Here is an 18,862-nt window from a genome sequence, read left to right as displayed (position 1 = left end):
TATTAGTTTCCATTTTTCCTAAAAATTATAGTTAAATTTAATATTAGTTTGAGTATCCAACTTGATAATTCGTTATCTGAATAATTTGATTCATGGTCTTATAGATGACATTTTTTTGAGTTACTAGTTATCGATCATCAATTCCAATAACAATAATCGTTCATCTCCTTAACCCCCATTTCATCTTGCTTTCCACAAAGAAAGCCTAGAAAGGTTATAATTTGAAACGGATGTAGCTTTGAAATGTGACATAGCTTACCATTGTGAAATAAATTGGTACAACTGTTTACCAAGTGACACAATGATCCTCTCAAGAAAGAGAAAAATAAGAGGGTTTTTTTGAATTTTATTTCTAAAATAAAAATCGATTTGCACTTTTAAGTGGTAGAAACGAATGGTGTTGTACCACATGACTTGTACAACAGTTGTAAGTGATTTTTTTTTCGTGGTTGCTCTCAGATTGAAAATTGAAGATTGAACCATTCACTTGGTGACTAATCTAGTAACCCGCCCCAAAACACGGTACTTTGTAAGTCCAAGAGATTATGTGAAAATACAAGTTTATATACTCCACAATTTATAATGGATGTAGCTTTGAAATGTGACGTAGCTCACAAAGAGGAAAATAAGGTCTTTCGGAATTTATATTTGAAAATTAAAATTGTTTTGCACTTTGAAGTGGTAGAAACTAGAAAGGGAGAGTGTTGTACCACATAACTTGTACTATAGTTGTAGACAATTTTTTTTCCCATGATTGGTCTTAGGGTCTGTTCTGTTCAACTTATTTTCAGTTCAGTTCAATTCTTAATTTCCTTCTCATAAAATATTCAGTTCAGTTCAACTCCAATAAGTTCAGTTCAACCAATCAGAACAGACCCTTAAATTAAAGATTGAACCAGTCACTTAATGACAAGTCCACTAATCCGTCCCATAACCGCTACAGTGTACTTCGTATTTCGTAGACCAAGAGATTACAAGAAAATGATTAACCCTTAGCGCATAGCTTCTATGAGTTTAGTAAATATATCGGACGGAAAATATATCATTACATGTATAATTGGTGATAGGTGGTAAATATTTTAGGGAAATATATTCCACGTATATGATGATAAAAAGTACCACTACATGCATAATAGTACACAAAAAAGTACTATTCATAAAATTTATATTTTAATAGTACATTATATATGCATAATGATACATTATAATGTACCACTATAGAGTCAACTTTTTTCAAAAACTTGTCAAATTTACAATTTTGCCTGAGCTGTGCGCCTAATTGCACTCCAAGAAAATACTAGTCGTAGTACAAAGCTTATGTGCAATCGTTCCACGTAACATGTAACGGAAGCTAGTATATACTCAAAGATTACACAATCCATTTTCTTTCTTTCTCTCTTCTCCAACACAAGTACACAACCACCCAAAACGCTTTCTCTCCCATCAGCTATCAGCTCTAAGCAGCCTCTTCCATGGTGTTTTTCTGACCCACCTTCATCTTCTCGGCAACTTCCATTTTTCAATTCAAACATGGTTGCTGCTTTGCTTGCTAACCCTAATTTGTCTACCCCTTTCCTCGGCCACAAACTGTAATTCTCTTATCCTTTACGAATTGAATTTCAATTCTTTGCCTTGATATTATTACCGACGTTTTTTGTGTGATTTTTGTGCAGTTCTTTGCGCCAGAATACAACGAATTTAGCGACGCATGGAGTAAATTTAAGGTTGCCTAGATGTGCTGTTGATACGCCTTATGGAGGTACTAATTCTACATTGGAGTTTGATTTTTATTAAATTTTGGTGAATTTTGTTGATTTTCTTTATTTTGTTGTGATTAATCATTTGAAGCGTAATTGAGTGTGAAAGGAATTGTTGGTTACTTGTAGAATTGATAATGCTTCAAGGGAAAGACAATTATTCCGTATAAAAGGGTTGGAGATTGAATTCGATAAATGTTTTTAAGTGAGAATACATTGTTTACTGATTTGCTTTTGTGAAATCTTGAATTTCTTGTTTTGTAAAGTTGGTTTGATAGTTGATACCCAAGTTTTGGGTTTTAAAATTAGTGATTTTAACCTAGTATCATGAGATGGGAGTTCATGGCTGTTTATAGAACAAGCTGAAAGATGAAATATAAGAGCTTGAATTTAGAAGAATTGAGTATACGGTAGCCATTTTATCTTAGGAAGAGTGAATACATAATTTTATCCAAATGATGCCATAACATAGACATATATGTTACTCTAGTTTTGTTGAGTTGATTGTTGTGTCGTATTGAATCAAGCGTGTGTGGACAGGGCGTGTTTCGTTGTCTACTTTGTATCACAGCTTTTGTTGCTTTGACTGTTAAAGTAATTTCGTTTATTTATTATAGGAAATGCCCCAAAGTTTCCAAGGCTGAATGTCTGGGATCCTTACAAGCGCCTTGGGATAAGTCCATATGCTGCTGAGGATGAAATCTGGAGCTCTCGCAATTTTCTTACGCAGCAATATTTTGGAGATGAGAGAAGTGTGGAGTCTATTGAAGCTGCCTTTGAGAAGCTTCTTATGAGAAGCTTTTGGGAGAGAAAGAAAACAAAGATCAACTTGAAGACAAGGTTGAAGAAGAAAGTCGAGGAGTCTCCTCCTTGGGTGAAGAGTTTGCTCAATTTTGTTGAGCTTCCCGCAACTGTCATTATTCTTAGAAGATTGTTTTTGTTTGCATTCATGGCTGGCTGGAGTATAATGAATTCTGCTGAAGGTGGACCAGCTTTTCAGGTATGTCATGCATCTGTTTTTATTATTTTTGTGACTTCCTTTTCTTTATTGTACCCTGGGACCTTGTTTGAACTGGAATTTCATTGGTCTGGAAGAGTCAGATTGTTTTACGGGACACTGATTTTATAGATGTAGGAAATTTGTTGGTTCCGGTTGGGATAACAATAATAAGATTCTTTGGTGTAATGTCTATCACTCTATCCGGCAATCAAAATCTGTTCTAGTTGTAGGAATTAACCGGCTTATGAAATTGATCTAATCTCATCAATCTAATTTGATGATATTATTTTATTTTGGGCTTTGGTTCAAGACTTCAAGCTATGTGAATGAGGCCTTTGTGAAAGCTCTGATGTTGGTTTAAGTATGTGATTTTCATGCTATTTGGTATAGATAAACATCTTATAAGGAGTAGTGGCCTTTTTCTTCCCTTTTTTTTCCGATTTTGTTGGGGAGAATGGGTTGTACATTGAATATTCAACGACTTGTGAATTAGAAGATTGAAGAATATATAATGGCCTGGAGATTAGGATTCCTTTAGACTTTAGATGTACTTTGTACTACTCAAAAGAGAAATAGGTGCTAACCTACATTTTTTTTTTTTTATGATGAGAGGTGCAAACATACTGAAATGTATAGCCTCTTCGCAATAAGTTTCATGAATATCTAATAGCGGACAACATTTCATCAAGTGATGTATTTCATCCATTGATTTTGCACGAGTAGAAAAAAGGAATCTAAAAACCAGAAGATGCTGAGCCATAGTTTTGATGTTTTGACTAAGATTAAACAAGGACCTGGACAAATTAATGGACTTGAACTTGGAACAACAATTAGATTAAAAACCATCAATGTAAACTCCAAAAATTAATCAAGAAAACTGTGCTCATTCAATTAGATTAGTAATATGCATGGATTCAGTCTGGTAATAACACTCGCCTGATTTACTACCTTGTGCCCTTCAGCTCTTCTATCTCAAAGTGACAATTATTAAATATTGTGTTAGCTCTTAATTCTTTACTTTCTTGCTACCATACAGCAACTTAATTGATTTCCCACATTTGCCCTTTTCAATGCTCTGTTTATATTATCTAGAATTATGTACACACTCAACCAATGATAATCTTTGTCAATTACATGTGGTAAACATAGGCTCTCAAGAAACTTTTGACAGCTTGAACTCTTTCAGATATGTTATAATGTTAATTCACTTAATTGTTACCATAGCGGCATAGCCTACTATCCCCTAGGAATTTTGTAAGTTAAAGAATTTTGAATTGAGGAAACAGTGCATTGATAAAGGTATCAGGCAACTATACTGTGTAACAGTGTAACCACTTGACAATCTTATCCTGAAATCTCTATACTTTTTCACTCTTAGTGATATCTGTATATGATGCACTTTGGCAAAGAAGGGTGGAGGTTGAAGGCAATAAAGAAATGGGCAATTCACTAAGAAAACTACCATATGTATCAGCACTTTGAGATGTTTTATCATGTCCTTGCATGATGGGTACATAGACCCTCGGCTCTAAACTTGTATATATCTCTCCTAAAGTGGACTGTAATGCAATTAGTTAAGACTCACAAGGTATAGTGATAGCTTTGTTTGTCGAAAGGGCTAGTTGCAACTTGTAGAGGCATACATTTTGTTGTCATAGATGGTTGCATGTGTAATTTCTGAATACCCCACTGGTTGGAGTGAGAGTTTCTCACCAATTTACTCTGTCATAGCCTTCTCATCTACATAATGGACTTATTTTAAATGATCTTGAAATGGAAATTCATGCCCATGAATAATGCGATTCATGCCTTTTGTTTTCCATCTCAAACTATTTGCTATCCAATATCCCCTAAGGTTTACAGCTGACTTATCTTAGAGGCCTTTGCTTTGCAGTGTCATGGATAAAATAGGCTTGCCTTTTTATTTGCTTCTCTATAATGTCATCCCTCCTATCTTATCAAGTACTCCATCCAACTCTTCCCTAGAGAATTACAGGATTTGAATGGTTCACACAATATTTTATCAACTCTTGTTCCTGCTGGTGAAGTTTTCTGGCCTTGTTATGTCCCCTTATTACCAGTGACTCAAATAATTTTAAATCGTTCTTCAAAGTAACCTGCTTGAAGCTCTCTGTTCACTTGACCATTTCATGAATTCTGTATAACATACCCTCATCTTCTTTTTCTTTTCTTTTTTACTTTTTGGAGAAATAAGCTAATAGTTGTAACATTTGGCATATATTCTAAGTTGTAAAGTCTCTCTAAAAGCAGCAGTGTTGAACTTAATTATTGCTGAGTAGCAGAAGAACTTTTGGGAGAGGGGCTGTTTCCCCCAGACCCAGGGGAGGGTAGATAGAGGAGGCTGAGGAGCTGTATCCTGTGGGAGTTTCTGTTGATAATTGCGCTTATTTTGGGCTGTTTTTTAGAATATGTAAATTTGAACTGTCAATGTCTGTATTTAGTTCTAGAAGGATTTCTTTCACACCTAGTGGAAGTTCAAATTATTTTACAGTTCCACCACAGATCATCTCTACTATTCCTAGATAGTTTAGCATAATTTCGAAAAATCTAAAACTATGAAGAACGAAGTATTGTTATTGTCTAAACAATTAAAACTTGATGATGCAGGTGGCTATCTCTCTCGGAGCTTGCATATACTTCCTAAATGACAAGACAAAGAGCTTAGGGAGGTCTGCTATTATTGGGTAAGTTGATCAAATTTGCAACTGCTCATGCTAGTGTGAAGCCAATTTATGTACGTTTTCAGCCTCCTTTTTCTTTTGATGACCCACTATTCTTCTTTCTGGCAGATTTGGATCCCTTGTGGCTGGTTGGATTTGTGGTTCTTGTGTGGGTCCGATGGTACCAGCAGCTATATTACCACCAACTTGGTCTCTAGAACTCCTTACTTCTTTGCCAGTGTTTCTTTCTTTGTTCCTTGGTTGTACCTTTCTTAAGTAAAACATATTAGTATGTTCCTCAAATTTTCACGAGAGCTGATGTAAGTCATGTTTCATAAATAGGTGCTATTCATTTGTTTGACAAGTTACAGGTCTATCAATCTAGAATTTGTTGCCCTATTTTGTCTCGTTTCTTTAAACTTTTCATATCAGTGCATTCAAGCTTTGATTTCTTATTATGAGCAAGGTGTAGGGATGATGAGATGGGGTGGCTGGGTTGGTGCAATCGTGCAAAGGATAGTTCCGTCATATTTAAAACCCCTTCTAAATGATTAATATTCAATTACTCATCTCCTGTAAAACTGCGAAAAGTACAATTGTGAGTTATCAGTAGGTGGCATTAAACTGGACATCCAATTATCCAAACATATAGCTCTTTTAAGTTTCCTGAATTCTCATTATCGAAAATATTATGCGAACCCAATTATTAGGTGTGCAGATATTAACTAATTGAAGTATGCCATTTTTTCAGAAATGATTTCATACTTGCAAAACTAAAATGTATGCATGATACATCTGACATAAGAATACAGGCTAATTGGGGATGAAGGTAGTTCAAACGCTTAAAAGCACCACATAAGTTAACAGGCTAATTGTAGTACCGGGATGTTACTTAAAACAAGTACAATGTAACAGACCAAAAGAGAGATTCCAACGCTAATGACTCCAACATCAACATCAATAAGATCTTGATAGCCCTTAAGCGTCACCATTGTCATTCTCTTTGTGTTTGCTCTCATCATCGTATTCATCAGGAATTTTCAAGAAAGAGTCATACATAGACCTAATTTATGTACTGACCCTTCAAACTTTTGCACCTCATTTGATTAGTTAAATCTAATCATGAAAAAACAATAAGCATTACTTTACATATAAAATGTTTATGTAAAACTAACATCAAATGGGTTAAAAAGTGTAGAGCACAACCTTGTAACGCAATCAGCTTTTGGCTAAAAAGAGCTATATAATAATTCATCCAGTCACCAATTATCAACAAAATTAGACTTAGCTTACAATTGCAGCGATGTAAAGAGCCAAAGAACGAAGCTAAATTTTAATCAGTTAAAAACTGCTACAAACAGTGTTAAGCCTTCTAGATACTGTATAGCAAAATTTCCTATATTCTATCAAAGATGGGCAGGTTTTTCTATAATCTTAACCTATGCACAATTGCACATTAATCTTAGTTTCTCAAAGATCACATCTAGGCAAAAACCATGATCGTATATTTGTATAGTTCCAATCAGCCTCAATTTGACTTGTAAAGAGTGCTGGTGTAGTGGTGTTGTCCAATCAGCCTCAATTTGACTTGTAAAGAGTGCTGGTGTAGTGGTGTTGAAGACCAACTTCAGTATGTTGCCGGTCACAAATTCACAGAAGCCAAAATGGTCAGATTACAATCATTACATTACAGTAGCTGATCAATCTTAAAGCCAGGACTTCCAAGCCTTGTTCATCTTACTTGAAAGATACCTAGTAGCTCTGACAGCACCTACTGTCAAAACACCAGCAATAGCCTGCCGGATGCTGGAAACCATGACTTTGCGTCTTAAAATCTTTTCCAGGCAATTTGCTGCCTCGGCTCTAGATTTTATTACAGCTTCATAAGCATCTTGACCTGTGGACATAGCAAAAATAAGAGTCGGCAGTTAAGGACAGACGCAGAAGAGTAAAAGACAAAAAATACCCAAAAAAAACGAAAAGAAGCTTCTTCCCCTGGTTCAGGCGAAGGTGAAGTTTTGCCCGGCCCGAGCAAAACCAAAAATTACAGGCCAGAATTCTACAGGAGAAGAACAGGGGTTGGTGTTGGATTAAGGGTGATTTAGTAATTTACTTTTCTGCACTTGTTTTCTACTACAATAATTAGTAATGAAAATTTATACGGAGTACCAAGCAGCATAAAAGCATTCTAATTGGATAAATATATTGCATTGACATCAAATAAGCCTTGGCTAAACATAATATACCAAGAGAGAAAATATGTGAAAGGTGAAAAAAAAAGTCTCTGTTGCAAATATATGTTAATTGCAGGAACCAACAAACAATTAATCATTGGCTTCTTACCAGACTTCAACTTTTGCTGGTCCCCGAGATTCATGCTCATATGGTTTCTCACTGCTTTAGGAAGACGAGAGAAAAGGGACTGAACTGCAGGTAAATCACAATCCTGAGATTCAGAACAACCAATTAGAAACAGAACTATTTAGTATACTTGGCCATCATAAAGAAAGCAGTGTCCATATGCTCTCTCCCCTTAAAGTCATTGCTAGTATGAGATATCAACCATCAAACAATAACAACAGCAGAGTGCAGTGATTTTTGTTTTTTTTTTTTTTAAAAAAAAAAAAAAAAACATTTAGAATTCCTCTATTAATCTTCAAGCACCTCTTCTCCCCCTCCCCAAAGAAGAAAGAAAAAGATCTGATACCACCACAGTAGTGCTTAAACACTATCCTAGACCAGAAAAGTATTTATTTTCCTATATATTTGAAAAAGATTAGCAAACGAAAATGCATCAGAAGGTAAAGCAAGCAAATCAGAATGCTCTCTCCCCTTCGAAACATACACCAGGTGGTTGGCCAAATGGCTGATGGACAGTCAATGTCATGCAGAAAAATCGCAGCCTTATTTAAAAGAAGCGACCATAATTTCAACAATGTCAACCCAAATTAGAAGCTCCGAGAGAAAACAAAGGAAGGGCCATCTCATGGACTAAGACGCTTGATGACAATGGTGAGGCTTGATATTACTTGCGCACAATCAATCACTGATACAGGATTAATACTTTCGAAAGCAAATGTTATCTTTTCACTGATACAGGATTAATACTACTAGCTGATAACAGTTGTTATCAATAACTGTTCTCTGCTTATCTACTATCCGTCACTTACGCTAATCATCTGTGATTTGATCATGACAACATTTGGCTACTTTCTCAAGCAATAAGAAATCACTGATAAGTAGAATAAGAATGCTACTGACCACTGGCATGAAGCCCAAAATCTTTAACAGAGTAGCATCAGTTATCATTAGCCTCCAAAGGATACTGCAAGTTTATCTCTTTCAGAAATTATGACTGCATAAAAGCAACCCATTTCACATTTTAGAAGAGTAACTGACACCTAGACTTGAAGGCTTGTTCTTAAGCAGGTTTCTAAAACAAAACAAAATAAAATTTGGTACAAATTTGAACATATGCCCTATAAATATTTTCTAAGGAATTGCCATTTCTTGATATGAAGGCTTGTTCTTTGTTCTTAAGCAGGTTATTAAACTAAAACAAAATTTGGAACAAATTTGAACAAATTCCCTATTAATATTTTTTCCCAAAATATATCAACACTGCTACCAAGATCATTACATGTAAAACCTTGGAGACTAACCTGGGTAGAACTGTCAACAGTCAGGTCTGTTTTGAGTAGGGTAAGTTCAGGTTTCAACGAGGTTATTTTTCAACGGCTTATATTCAGATTTTAGGGTCATAATTTTATGTTCAATACCCAAATCAGATTTTTCAAACGGCTTATAAGTAGGATGAAATTTTATGTTCAAGACCCTACATTCAAACGGCTTATAATCAGGTTTTAGGGTCAAGTCAATTTTTGTTAGGTCTAAACCTGGGACTGTAAAAGGAAAACCTTCGTACTCAAGCAACAGCACTTTCACCTAGTGGCTAATGTAGTATCCTATTTTAACATGCATAATGAGATTCCATGCAGTGACCACATTAATTTGTCTGTAACCTCCCTCCATCCTGCAATGTTTCCATTCAGCATTCTGTTACCATAGACGTGACCAAAAGAATATTCTATATGTTGACCAGAAATTTATACATGTTCATTAAGGCAGCAGCGCACTAATATTGTAATAACAATATTCACATGTTTTCCAAATTACAGATATAAAAGGAAGATTGTTTTAGTTGAAAATTTTGGCAGGTTTACTGTACCTGAATGATATTATTCTGGTGAGCACCAGATGATGAAAACCTTAACAAGTCTTTGGTAGCAAATTCTTCCAAAACTGGCTTATAAATTCCCCTGAATAAATCAAACTGTCCTTGCACAATCTTTCTCACCTGAGCAAATGGAGAGTTGAAACACTATGTGGATGAGTAAATAAGAATATTGTTCTGTAGTAATAAAAGAGGAACTAGTTATAAGTTTATAACATGGTACTAGGAGGCACACACTATCAAGAAGTTAAGGCTAATGATAAGGTAAGTATTAACAAAGATACTTTGAGGTAGATATTTATGATTTTAAAAGCAAAGAGTACAACAGAAAATCCATGCTGTTTGCCCAGGAGCTTTTGCTGACTAATTACACAGAAACCAGGTACCCTACAGATAAACTGTTTTCAGCAAACAACTGTTGAAATTAATCACATTGGAACTATACCAACAATGTCGTTTAACGGTATAGCAAATTCCACTAATATGTAAGAAAAATAGATATTTTCCAAATTTCAGACGTTCACAAGAAAATTTTCACTTTAACGAATCTTCAAGAAAGCTCAAATAATTTAGTCTTCCAATAGATATGTAAAGAGTTTATAAATTTATATTTTCAATACAGAATATAAGGAATATATAAAGAACCAGAAATGCTACCAAAGTAACAAACAAGATTAAACATGAAGAAGTAATTTACTCTATGAAAATGGAGTAACAAAGATAGACCATTAATACAAGATCAGAAAGAGTTATTTTTAGATAATATCCACCTTTGCTACAAGCTTTAACACACACATCAAGAACAAATATACTGGATATTTGTATCACCCAATTAACGGAAACCTTGGAATAAAATTGATGCATAGAGTTATGTTCATGAAAAGAGCAAAGCATTGGGCATACCTTATGCATGTCCTCTGCAAAAAGCATGCGCAAATCACCGTTGTAAGAAAGACTGCAGATTTTTGTATAAAGGTCTTCCTGCGTCAATTCAAAATAAGAATATATTCATACACAAGTACTGGGATGCAGAACCAGATTCCACAATATCATACCTGAGTGAACTTGGAAGGTAAAAGAAGTAAAGCAGCTGAGGTTGCAGCTCTTAAATTAAAAGAGTTTAGATTCTCAACATCCAAGTTATCTACAAGAACATGGACCTGTAAACGATGAACACTTTTCCATTTCAATTTTATTATGAGGAAAGTACACACAACATATTAAAAATGTACATTTTAATTATAAACATACAGGCTTTTGTAGACGACCACTCAAGTAAAATGTTTCCCAGTTCAGTATGTCTTCAACCAAGTCATGCATTCTGACTACACCATACTTAAATGTCTGCGATTGTTAAAAGAAGACGCGTGTATGAGTAACTAAGACACCTGTGCTATATGGAAACGCCATATCTCATTTTCACTTGTTACAAAGCTAACACTCCTAAATTAACTAAGCCATGTTACAACAACTGACCAATAGTCCACTACCTTGTTATTCCAAGAAACAAAAGGGTTGAAGTGCACCCCTACACCAACTTTGTCTGCAACTCCAGTAATCTGATGAAGCAATATTTAGCAATTTTAGTCCACCATAGGAGGTGAAATTTTGTGACCAATGGATAAAGTTAAAGGAAGCACCAGTTTCGCACCACCAAGGTTCGCCATCCATGAGGCAAAATGATTCCTATTCATCTTCAAGTTCTTCATCCCAAAAGATGGTAATGATTTCAGAATTTGGCACTCAAGCACAATTATTTAACAGATAATCTACCGAGAAAAGCATGCGTTAAACCTACCTGCAAGTGCCATTCAACAGGATCTCGGACACCAAGAATGTAATCAATCATCCGAGACTATTAAATTAGGCATTAAGACAAGAGGATAAATAAAAGTTAGTCATCCTACAATAGCAATGAAACATAACTTTACTTGCAGATATCATTATAATTCAGATAGCATCTAAGCGAACCTGATCATGATTATTTGGATGAAGAGTTGAGCCATAAACACAACAAAACTCCACCGGAGGGAGTACAGTGAGTAAACCACTGAGCTCTTCCCTTTTCTTCTCATCCATTGGTTACCTGAAAACACATCACTCGTGATATAACAAGTTGCTAACATCAACATAAACACAGAAACACGTAATGTCATACTTCACAATCACCAAGAAGGTCATGAATACTGAAAAGCAAAGAAATTTCTAAATTGCAAAGTCTAAGCTAAGAGCAACAGCTCACAAGCTTCGAAGGAAGACGACGAAGGATGCATAGAAAGCCTCCTCATAGATACAACATAACAATTTTAGTGTAAGTTAAGCCATAATGTATCAAGGATGATTAGCATAATATAAAGCTTAAGTGATAACGATCAACACGTGATTTTGTCTTCAACTTCGAAAAGTACTAGATAAAATTGAGGCTTCTTACGCCTTTGCATTCAAACCATTTTATAAATAATCACTGAATTCCATATTACAAATACTTTCATCTTGTTACCCAATTGTCCAGCAAACTGTTTCAATCACAATTTTTTTTATAATATTGAATCAATCATGATTGCAAAATGTTCATTCCCACTTCGAATTCGGGTTGCATAAATTAAAATGACTAGGTAAATTAAACCCAATAAACCATATATTCTAATTTTCATAGTTGACAAACATTAAATTCAATTCTCAAATATGATTTCAATCATTTCATGCAAAACCCCTAAAGAATAACCATAGATAACAATACCTAAATTAGTAACTAAAGACAGCAGCAATTGTAATGAGAGAAGTATGAAAATGGCTTTAATTAGAAATTGAACTGAAACAAATTCAATAGAAAATAGAAAATGAAAATACAATTTACATTCAGATATTACAAGTATATAAGTATATAACAATGAATATATCGAAATGAGCTAACCTCAAACTCAAATTTGAGGGTGTAATTAGCAATGTGTTTGAATTTGGTTGTTAATTTGAGTTGTATGACTTCTGATTGCTTAGGGAGGTGCGCAGGCGGCAGACGGCGATGGTGACGGCGGCGGTAATGGAGATTCGGAGGTGTTGGACACTTGAGTCTTCAACCGTTTGACACGAAAAAAACACTTAAAAAAAATACGGAGTAAATAGTTCGTGATAAAGTGTTCTATTTTAATTATTACGTAAATTACAAAAGGTTAAATTTGGTAATTGTATTACAATAGATAATTCTAACAAGTATTAATATGACCATGTTCGATAGTTCTTTGCATAAGGCTTAAATATTAGTCAAAGTAATGTTAGTGGAAAAATCAAATTGGATTATTAAATACTCCCTCCGTCCCGAATGATAGTCACTTTTGGGTGAAAATCACGGGAATTAAGGAGAAATAAATAAAGTACATGAGAACTAAAATAGGAGAAATATATAAAGTACATGGGAACTAAAATCCAATCATGTGCAAAACAAAAAGAAGAAAGAGAAACTGATTGTCATTAAAAAGGGAGACAACTCATTCAATTAAGGCACAAGTACAAAGACAAATATGAGGGTATTTTGGGAAGCACATATAATACAACAAAAAAAATGAGGGTATATAGGTCATTTTGTGTTATTGTATGGGACCTAAAATTGTGAAATGTGACTAACATTTTGGGTGTCTAAGAATGGAAATAGTAACTATCATTCGGGGACGGAGGGAGTATAAATTAGGGAAAGTAATAATTTGATGTGAATCGAGTCCCCTTTCTTATAACTATCTTTATTGTTTTATTTAGGTATTATCTTGGTTTACCTTACTTTTAAAGTGGGGTTTTATAAATAAGTTTTTAATAATGTTTTTATTATTTTCTTAGTAGTAGTTATGGGGTCTTGGGCTTCCAAAGTTGTGTTAATTAGTCAGTGGGCTATCTTGATTCATTAATTAATTATTAGGAATTTTATCTAGCTAGTTTGCTTGCGGAGCAAGTAGGATAGATTTATTTTTCCTATATATACTACTCCCCCGTCCCTTTTGATAGTCCCTTATGGGCAAATTTTAGTCCCAAAATGTTCACCCCATTTGTTTTTTCCAACAACCATTAATATTAATTTTTTACCAAAATTTCATCCAATTTGTAACAATACTTGTGCAAATTTAAATTTTCCATGTAAATTTTGTTTTCCCTACTTTTATTACTTTCTCTCTTTACTTTTTTGCATACACAATGTCAATATATTTTTCAATGTAAATTAACTATTCTTATTTGTGATTATTAATTCCCGTGAAAAATGTCCATAAGGGAATATCAAAAGGGAACGGAGGGAGTAGTTGTATGTCAATTATTTTGGTAGGATATTTTTTAATAAAAAGTTGAGTTTATTGAGCTTTTGCTTGAAGAGAACTTTGTTAAGGTTCATACTAGTTGTTAACTAGGGTTTTGGGATCGTTGCTCCTAAGATCAAACTTAGAAGTCGTTGCCTCTAAGACTATCCTTTGAATTTCCACAATTAAAATCACTCAAATCCTTCCATCAAATTAAAACCGTCAAAAATACGCATCATAATTTTTCATGTATAAATTAATGGTTACTTAGTTTGTATACTGGTAAAATTTATGAAGTATCCTGTATTATTTATTTGCACAAATAAGCAAATTAATATTGCTACTAGTTCCTTACCCGAGCATGCTTGAATGCGTTTGGACAAATTGTTTCCGATATCTCGTATCTCTAACACAAATCAATATCTTGGAAGGTAAAAGAATATTGCTAGTATTAGAAATTTAAAAATAGACTACAATAAATCCAATCACATAATAAACCTTTAAAAGTTAACAACGAAAAGCAGTAATAGCACAAACTATGACCTAAATTAAATAAATCCATCAAATATATCATTTTCCAAATCATAGATAAAACTAACTTAACAACCTAAGACACAAACTGACTAATTAACACAATAATCCAACAATCCAACCTATAAAATATAAGAAAAGAAATTCTATCCTATAAACTTAATCAAGCTAAACTATATATGCTAGAAAACACAACATGAACAAATAACATGAAATTAAACTAAGGGTGCTTGTTGGAAGAAGAACGATTATAACTATTACGGATTGCGCAACAACCAAACATATAAATGACAAAGAGAATGATAAAGATTGTGATATTGAAGATCAAGAAATGGCGCCACTCCTCCCTAAGATTGGCTAGTACACCTGCCTTGCAAGACTTGCAATCGTAGCACAACTTGTCCTTGTTGTTGCTCCATGCATTGCAGTCGGAATCCGATGAGGCCGGCCCTGTCTTCGGAACCTCCCAATAGGTTGCGTTCTTAGGGGTAAACCCACATGACGTTGGTGGCTTGCAACAGCTTGACTACACATAACATATTCAAGATGTATCACAATTACAAATATATAGTTGTAACTAAAGAAATGAATTAATGTGACGCACTAAAAAAAAAGGTGACCTTAGATGTGCGTAAAATATCTAGTTACACATTGTAACATCCAAGTTGTGCAAAAACAGTAAATTCAACTAATGAAAATAAATTATTAAATTGTATCATAAACTAACTATAGCGCCCATTTTACTAGAGCAAGAGTTAAAAAAATGCAAAGATTAAATTATCAAATGACCAAAAAAAAATTAATAATTTTTTTTTATCATATACATACTGTACCAAAAAAATTGAGGGTAAAATTATTATCGCAAATTCAGGATGAAAGAAATATACATAATACAAAATTTTCAACTCCTTTTTTTTTTCCTGAGGATATCTTCAACTTTATGTACTTCAAATTTATCGTCAAAAATCTTATTATAATCTTTTACAAAGTATTATATTGTTGGTTATCATGTATGTTTAGTGATAACAAGAGAATACCACAAGATTTACAAACAAAAAAAAGATATGCATAAATCTAATAGTAGAAACTATTAATTCCACAAGTATTAAATTTATGAAAAACAAATAAAACCGCAACTTTCATAATATATTCCTTAAAAGAAAAAAATTAAGAAAAAAAAATGATAATATTACTCACAAAACTTAAAAAGTAAAATTACCTGAATTGGAGACAAGTTTTTGTTGAGAAAATCAAGACCATGATTAGTATAAACACGATCCAACGACGCACAAACTTTAGTGTCAACCAAACAACTCCGAATTTGAACCCAATTCTTAGTACTAACAACATTCCTTTGTAACCAATGGTTAAAATCACCCACCCTGTACTCCTCAAACCCAACACCAGACACCGCTCTTCCAGCACCCTTATTCGTGACCATAAACACGAAACCCGTAAAAATAACCCAACCAATCATGATAACAACCAAGGAAAGAACATATATCCAAAGAAGGAAAGGGATTTGACACCATGAACCAATCATTCCTAGTAAAGAAATAGTAAGAAGAATTAGTCCTATTATAAGAATAGGCCATTCTACCATTTGTTGACAATGTGTTGGACTTCCATTGATGAAAAAGTGTAGGTAAATAAATATGGAAATTGCTAATAATGAAAGGATTGTTGTTAGGATGTTTAGGGTTGTGATTACTATGTTGCTTAACTTTGCCATTGTTGTTGTTTAACGTTGCTAATGATGATTATGAAAGTTATGAGAGTGGAATTTTGTACTATAAATATGGATCAAAGGAAAGAATTAAGGGGTTTTTGGTTGTAGAGAATGTGGGGGTCATGGGTTAGACTAAAACTGTTTATGGAAGAGAAAAACTGTTTATGGAAGAAAAAAACGGTTTATTTAAGAAAAAACCGGTTTATTTTTATAAGTTTTTTTTAAAAAAAAAAAATTAATCTTTTTTTTTAGAGGTTATGTTGTTGTAAATGACGAAATTAACCCTATTAGTTTATCAATAATAAGTTAATAACCTATCACAATTTAGAGATTCAAATATTCAATGCATGTTTAAAATGCTATTGGTTGGGTTTCGTCAAAAAAAAAAAATGTTATTTTTTTTTTTGAAAGGGTTTCGTCAAAAAAAAATGTTTTTTTTTTTTTTAAAAGGGTTTCGTCAAAAAAAAATGTTATTTTTTTTTTTGAAAATCAAAAATCAAAAAACAAAATGTTATTGGTTGGGAATAATCATTTTATTATCATAATAAAATAAATATTAAATAATTGATTTCAATCGACATGCATTCTAAATCTAATACTCTAGGAGCGTGGCCTTTCCGTTTTCCACGCCTTGTCCCTCTGTAGGTAGTAGGTTATGTTTATTTCGTTGGTTTGATTTTCTTTATGTTTGTTTTTTCTCTTTGCTTGGAATTTTTCCTCTCTTGAATAAAAAAAAAAATTATTTTAGACAATATATTAAATAATTAGTTGCTTCGTGTTCGATCCCCACAACAATAATCGGGAGGGGACTGAAATCTAACCACCCAAATCCTCGAATCCGGATTAGCCTAAAAGGTGAACTGAATGGAACACCAAAATATATATATATATATATATATATATATATATATATATATATATATATATATATATATATATATATATATATATATTAGTTACTTTATTAATAACGCCCTGAGCACTTGCCAGCAAAACCCTACTAAATATATTGACTTATCGTTATTTGACAAAAAAACCTAATACATATATGACCCTTCGGATTTCATCGTACCCTTCAAATTCTAAATCAATGGCTGATTTACCAACGGATTCGTGGACGGAGATCTTAGCGAGGCTACCGGCGAAAAGCCTAATGAGATTGAGATGTGTTTGTAAAAGCTGGTGTTCTTTAATTGATTCCTCTGATTTCATTGTTACACATCTTCACATTTACAACAAAAAACGCAAGTATTTGATAGAAGTGGAACGCTATAAATCGAACATTCGTAGCATCGACACATTCACAAAAATCGATGTACTTTTCGAAGCTCTTGGTGAACACGCTATATTAGGGAGCTCTTATGGATTATATTTGTTGAAAAATGTATTTCATGATATTTTCGTATCATTGTATAATCCTTGTATTCGAAAGTCGTTCGTGATTCCCCCTAGTCCTTTTTCTCATGAACAAACCATACTTTATCGGCTAGGTTTCGCTCCGTCTAGTAATGATTATAAGTTGCTTACTATAGGGTGTTTTAAGTTTCCCGAGTTTTCGATTGCAGTTTATTCGTTAAATGATAACCTTTGGAGGATCAAAGGTAGGTTCCATGACCACATTCGAGGGCTTTTATTATATAAAGATGAGGGTGAAATTTATTTTAAGGGTGCTATGTACTGGTTAGGATTTGATCAGGGCTCAGCGACTCATCTTATATGGTTTGATTTTGATTCCGAGGAATTCAACTTAGTGGATTTGCCTGATGCTCTTAAACAAACATGTCTCACCAAAATGTGTTTTGTCCTCGGTGAGTCTATAGCAGTTTTCGGTATGTCTTCAGATCGTACCTGCATATGGGTTTTGGTCGAGGATGGTGGGGATAAATCATGGCGGCTATGGTATACCGGAGATGTAAATTTAGAAGCTCTTCAGTTTCTTACAGGTAGTAATTATAGTATTGGTCTTACAGGGATTGTCAATGAAGAAAAGAATACACTTCTGGTACAGCATTCTGTCAATGATTACTTTTATGGAATGTGTTCTTATAATTTTAAAAGTCATCAGATACAGCATTTGGATTTTTATAATTGTAGACCTAAATCTATTGATACTTATGTGGAGACCTTAGTACTGCACAAACAACACCAACGGGGGAGATTTGACAATTGACATCTGAGCCGCGACACTGATGGATATGGAACAAGATTCATCCATTTTAGCTAGGTGGTTTAACCATAATCCCTCATATAGTTAGTTGAAATGCATTCTTCCCTTTTCGCTAGATTATACAGAGTACCTTTTTTTTTTTCCTGAATACTAGACTGTTACTTTTCGTATAATATTTCATTATTAGCTAATATGGAGTAGATGAAAGGGCTGCATATTGAATTGCATGCCGTGTTGCTGTGATATGATGCTATTAATACCAACCTGATGTTAATTTGAACCAAGAAACTCATCTTTTCTCTATCGGTTTATCCTGTGATTTTGATGCCAAGAAATTCAGCTTAGTGAAGCTGCTTGTTGCTGCAAACAGAAATTAGAGTCCTGGTCGAGTCATTAGTAAGTAGTTTTCATCACGTTTTCTTCAAGAAGCTTCATGTGGGATTATAAAAAAAATCTTCTTGTACAATGATAATCCTGCAGACCGAA

General features: G+C 33.8%; 4 protein-coding genes across 5 annotated transcripts; 2 read left to right on the top strand and 2 right to left on the bottom strand.

Moving 5' to 3' along the window:
- Nucleotides 1-1,371: 1,371 nt before the first annotated feature.
- On the top strand, nucleotides 1,372-5,837 carry LOC110726086 (protein CHAPERONE-LIKE PROTEIN OF POR1, chloroplastic-like). Its single transcript, XM_021905541.1, has 5 exons — nucleotides 1,372-1,589; nucleotides 1,674-1,759; nucleotides 2,375-2,757; nucleotides 5,386-5,462; nucleotides 5,568-5,837. Exons 1-5 carry the CDS (start codon nucleotides 1,531-1,533, stop codon nucleotides 5,716-5,718), a joined length of 756 nt encoding a protein of 251 aa, XP_021761233.1. The 5' UTR covers nucleotides 1,372-1,530; the 3' UTR covers nucleotides 5,719-5,837.
- Nucleotides 5,838-6,648: 811 nt separating this feature from the next.
- LOC110726085 (phosphatidate cytidylyltransferase, mitochondrial-like) lies at nucleotides 6,649-12,812 on the bottom strand. 2 transcript variants are annotated; one of them, XM_021905539.1, is made up of 11 exons: nucleotides 12,587-12,812; nucleotides 11,644-11,758; nucleotides 11,471-11,527; nucleotides 11,313-11,375; nucleotides 11,163-11,231; nucleotides 10,924-11,016; nucleotides 10,728-10,832; nucleotides 10,576-10,653; nucleotides 9,667-9,795; nucleotides 7,782-7,884; nucleotides 6,649-7,335 (listed from the first exon to the last, which is right to left on the bottom strand). In XM_021905539.1, the coding sequence occupies exons 2-11, from the start codon at nucleotides 11,749-11,751 to the stop codon at nucleotides 7,145-7,147; spliced, it is 996 nt and encodes a 331-aa protein (XP_021761231.1). In that variant the 5' UTR covers nucleotides 11,752-11,758; nucleotides 12,587-12,812; the 3' UTR covers nucleotides 6,649-7,144. The 2 variants fall into 2 exon arrangements, with proteins under 2 accessions (XP_021761231.1, XP_021761232.1); XM_021905540.1 differs by lacking the exons at nucleotides 11,644-11,758; nucleotides 12,587-12,812 and having other exon boundaries at nucleotides 11,324-11,375; nucleotides 11,471-11,503.
- A 1,888-nt stretch (nucleotides 12,813-14,700) lies between these two features.
- LOC110726130 (tetraspanin-11-like) lies at nucleotides 14,701-15,921 on the bottom strand. Its single transcript, XM_021905595.1, has 2 exons — nucleotides 15,700-15,921; nucleotides 14,701-15,006 (listed from the first exon to the last, which is right to left on the bottom strand). Exons 1-2 carry the CDS (start codon nucleotides 15,919-15,921, stop codon nucleotides 14,701-14,703), a joined length of 528 nt encoding a protein of 175 aa, XP_021761287.1.
- Nucleotides 15,922-17,299: 1,378 nt separating this feature from the next.
- Nucleotides 17,300-18,379, top strand: LOC110726129 (F-box/kelch-repeat protein At3g23880-like). Its single transcript, XM_021905594.1, has one exon. The coding sequence runs from the start codon at nucleotides 17,300-17,302 to the stop codon at nucleotides 18,377-18,379; it is 1,080 nt and encodes a 359-aa protein (XP_021761286.1).
- The last annotated feature ends 483 nt before the right edge of the window (nucleotides 18,380-18,862 follow it).

This window comes from Chenopodium quinoa, unplaced genomic scaffold (genome assembly GCF_001683475.1).
Source record: "Chenopodium quinoa cultivar QQ74 unplaced genomic scaffold, ASM168347v1, whole genome shotgun sequence".
Lineage (NCBI taxonomy): Eukaryota > Viridiplantae > Streptophyta > Magnoliopsida > Caryophyllales > Amaranthaceae > Chenopodium > Chenopodium quinoa.
This window is presented reverse-complemented; position numbering and strand designations above follow the sequence as displayed.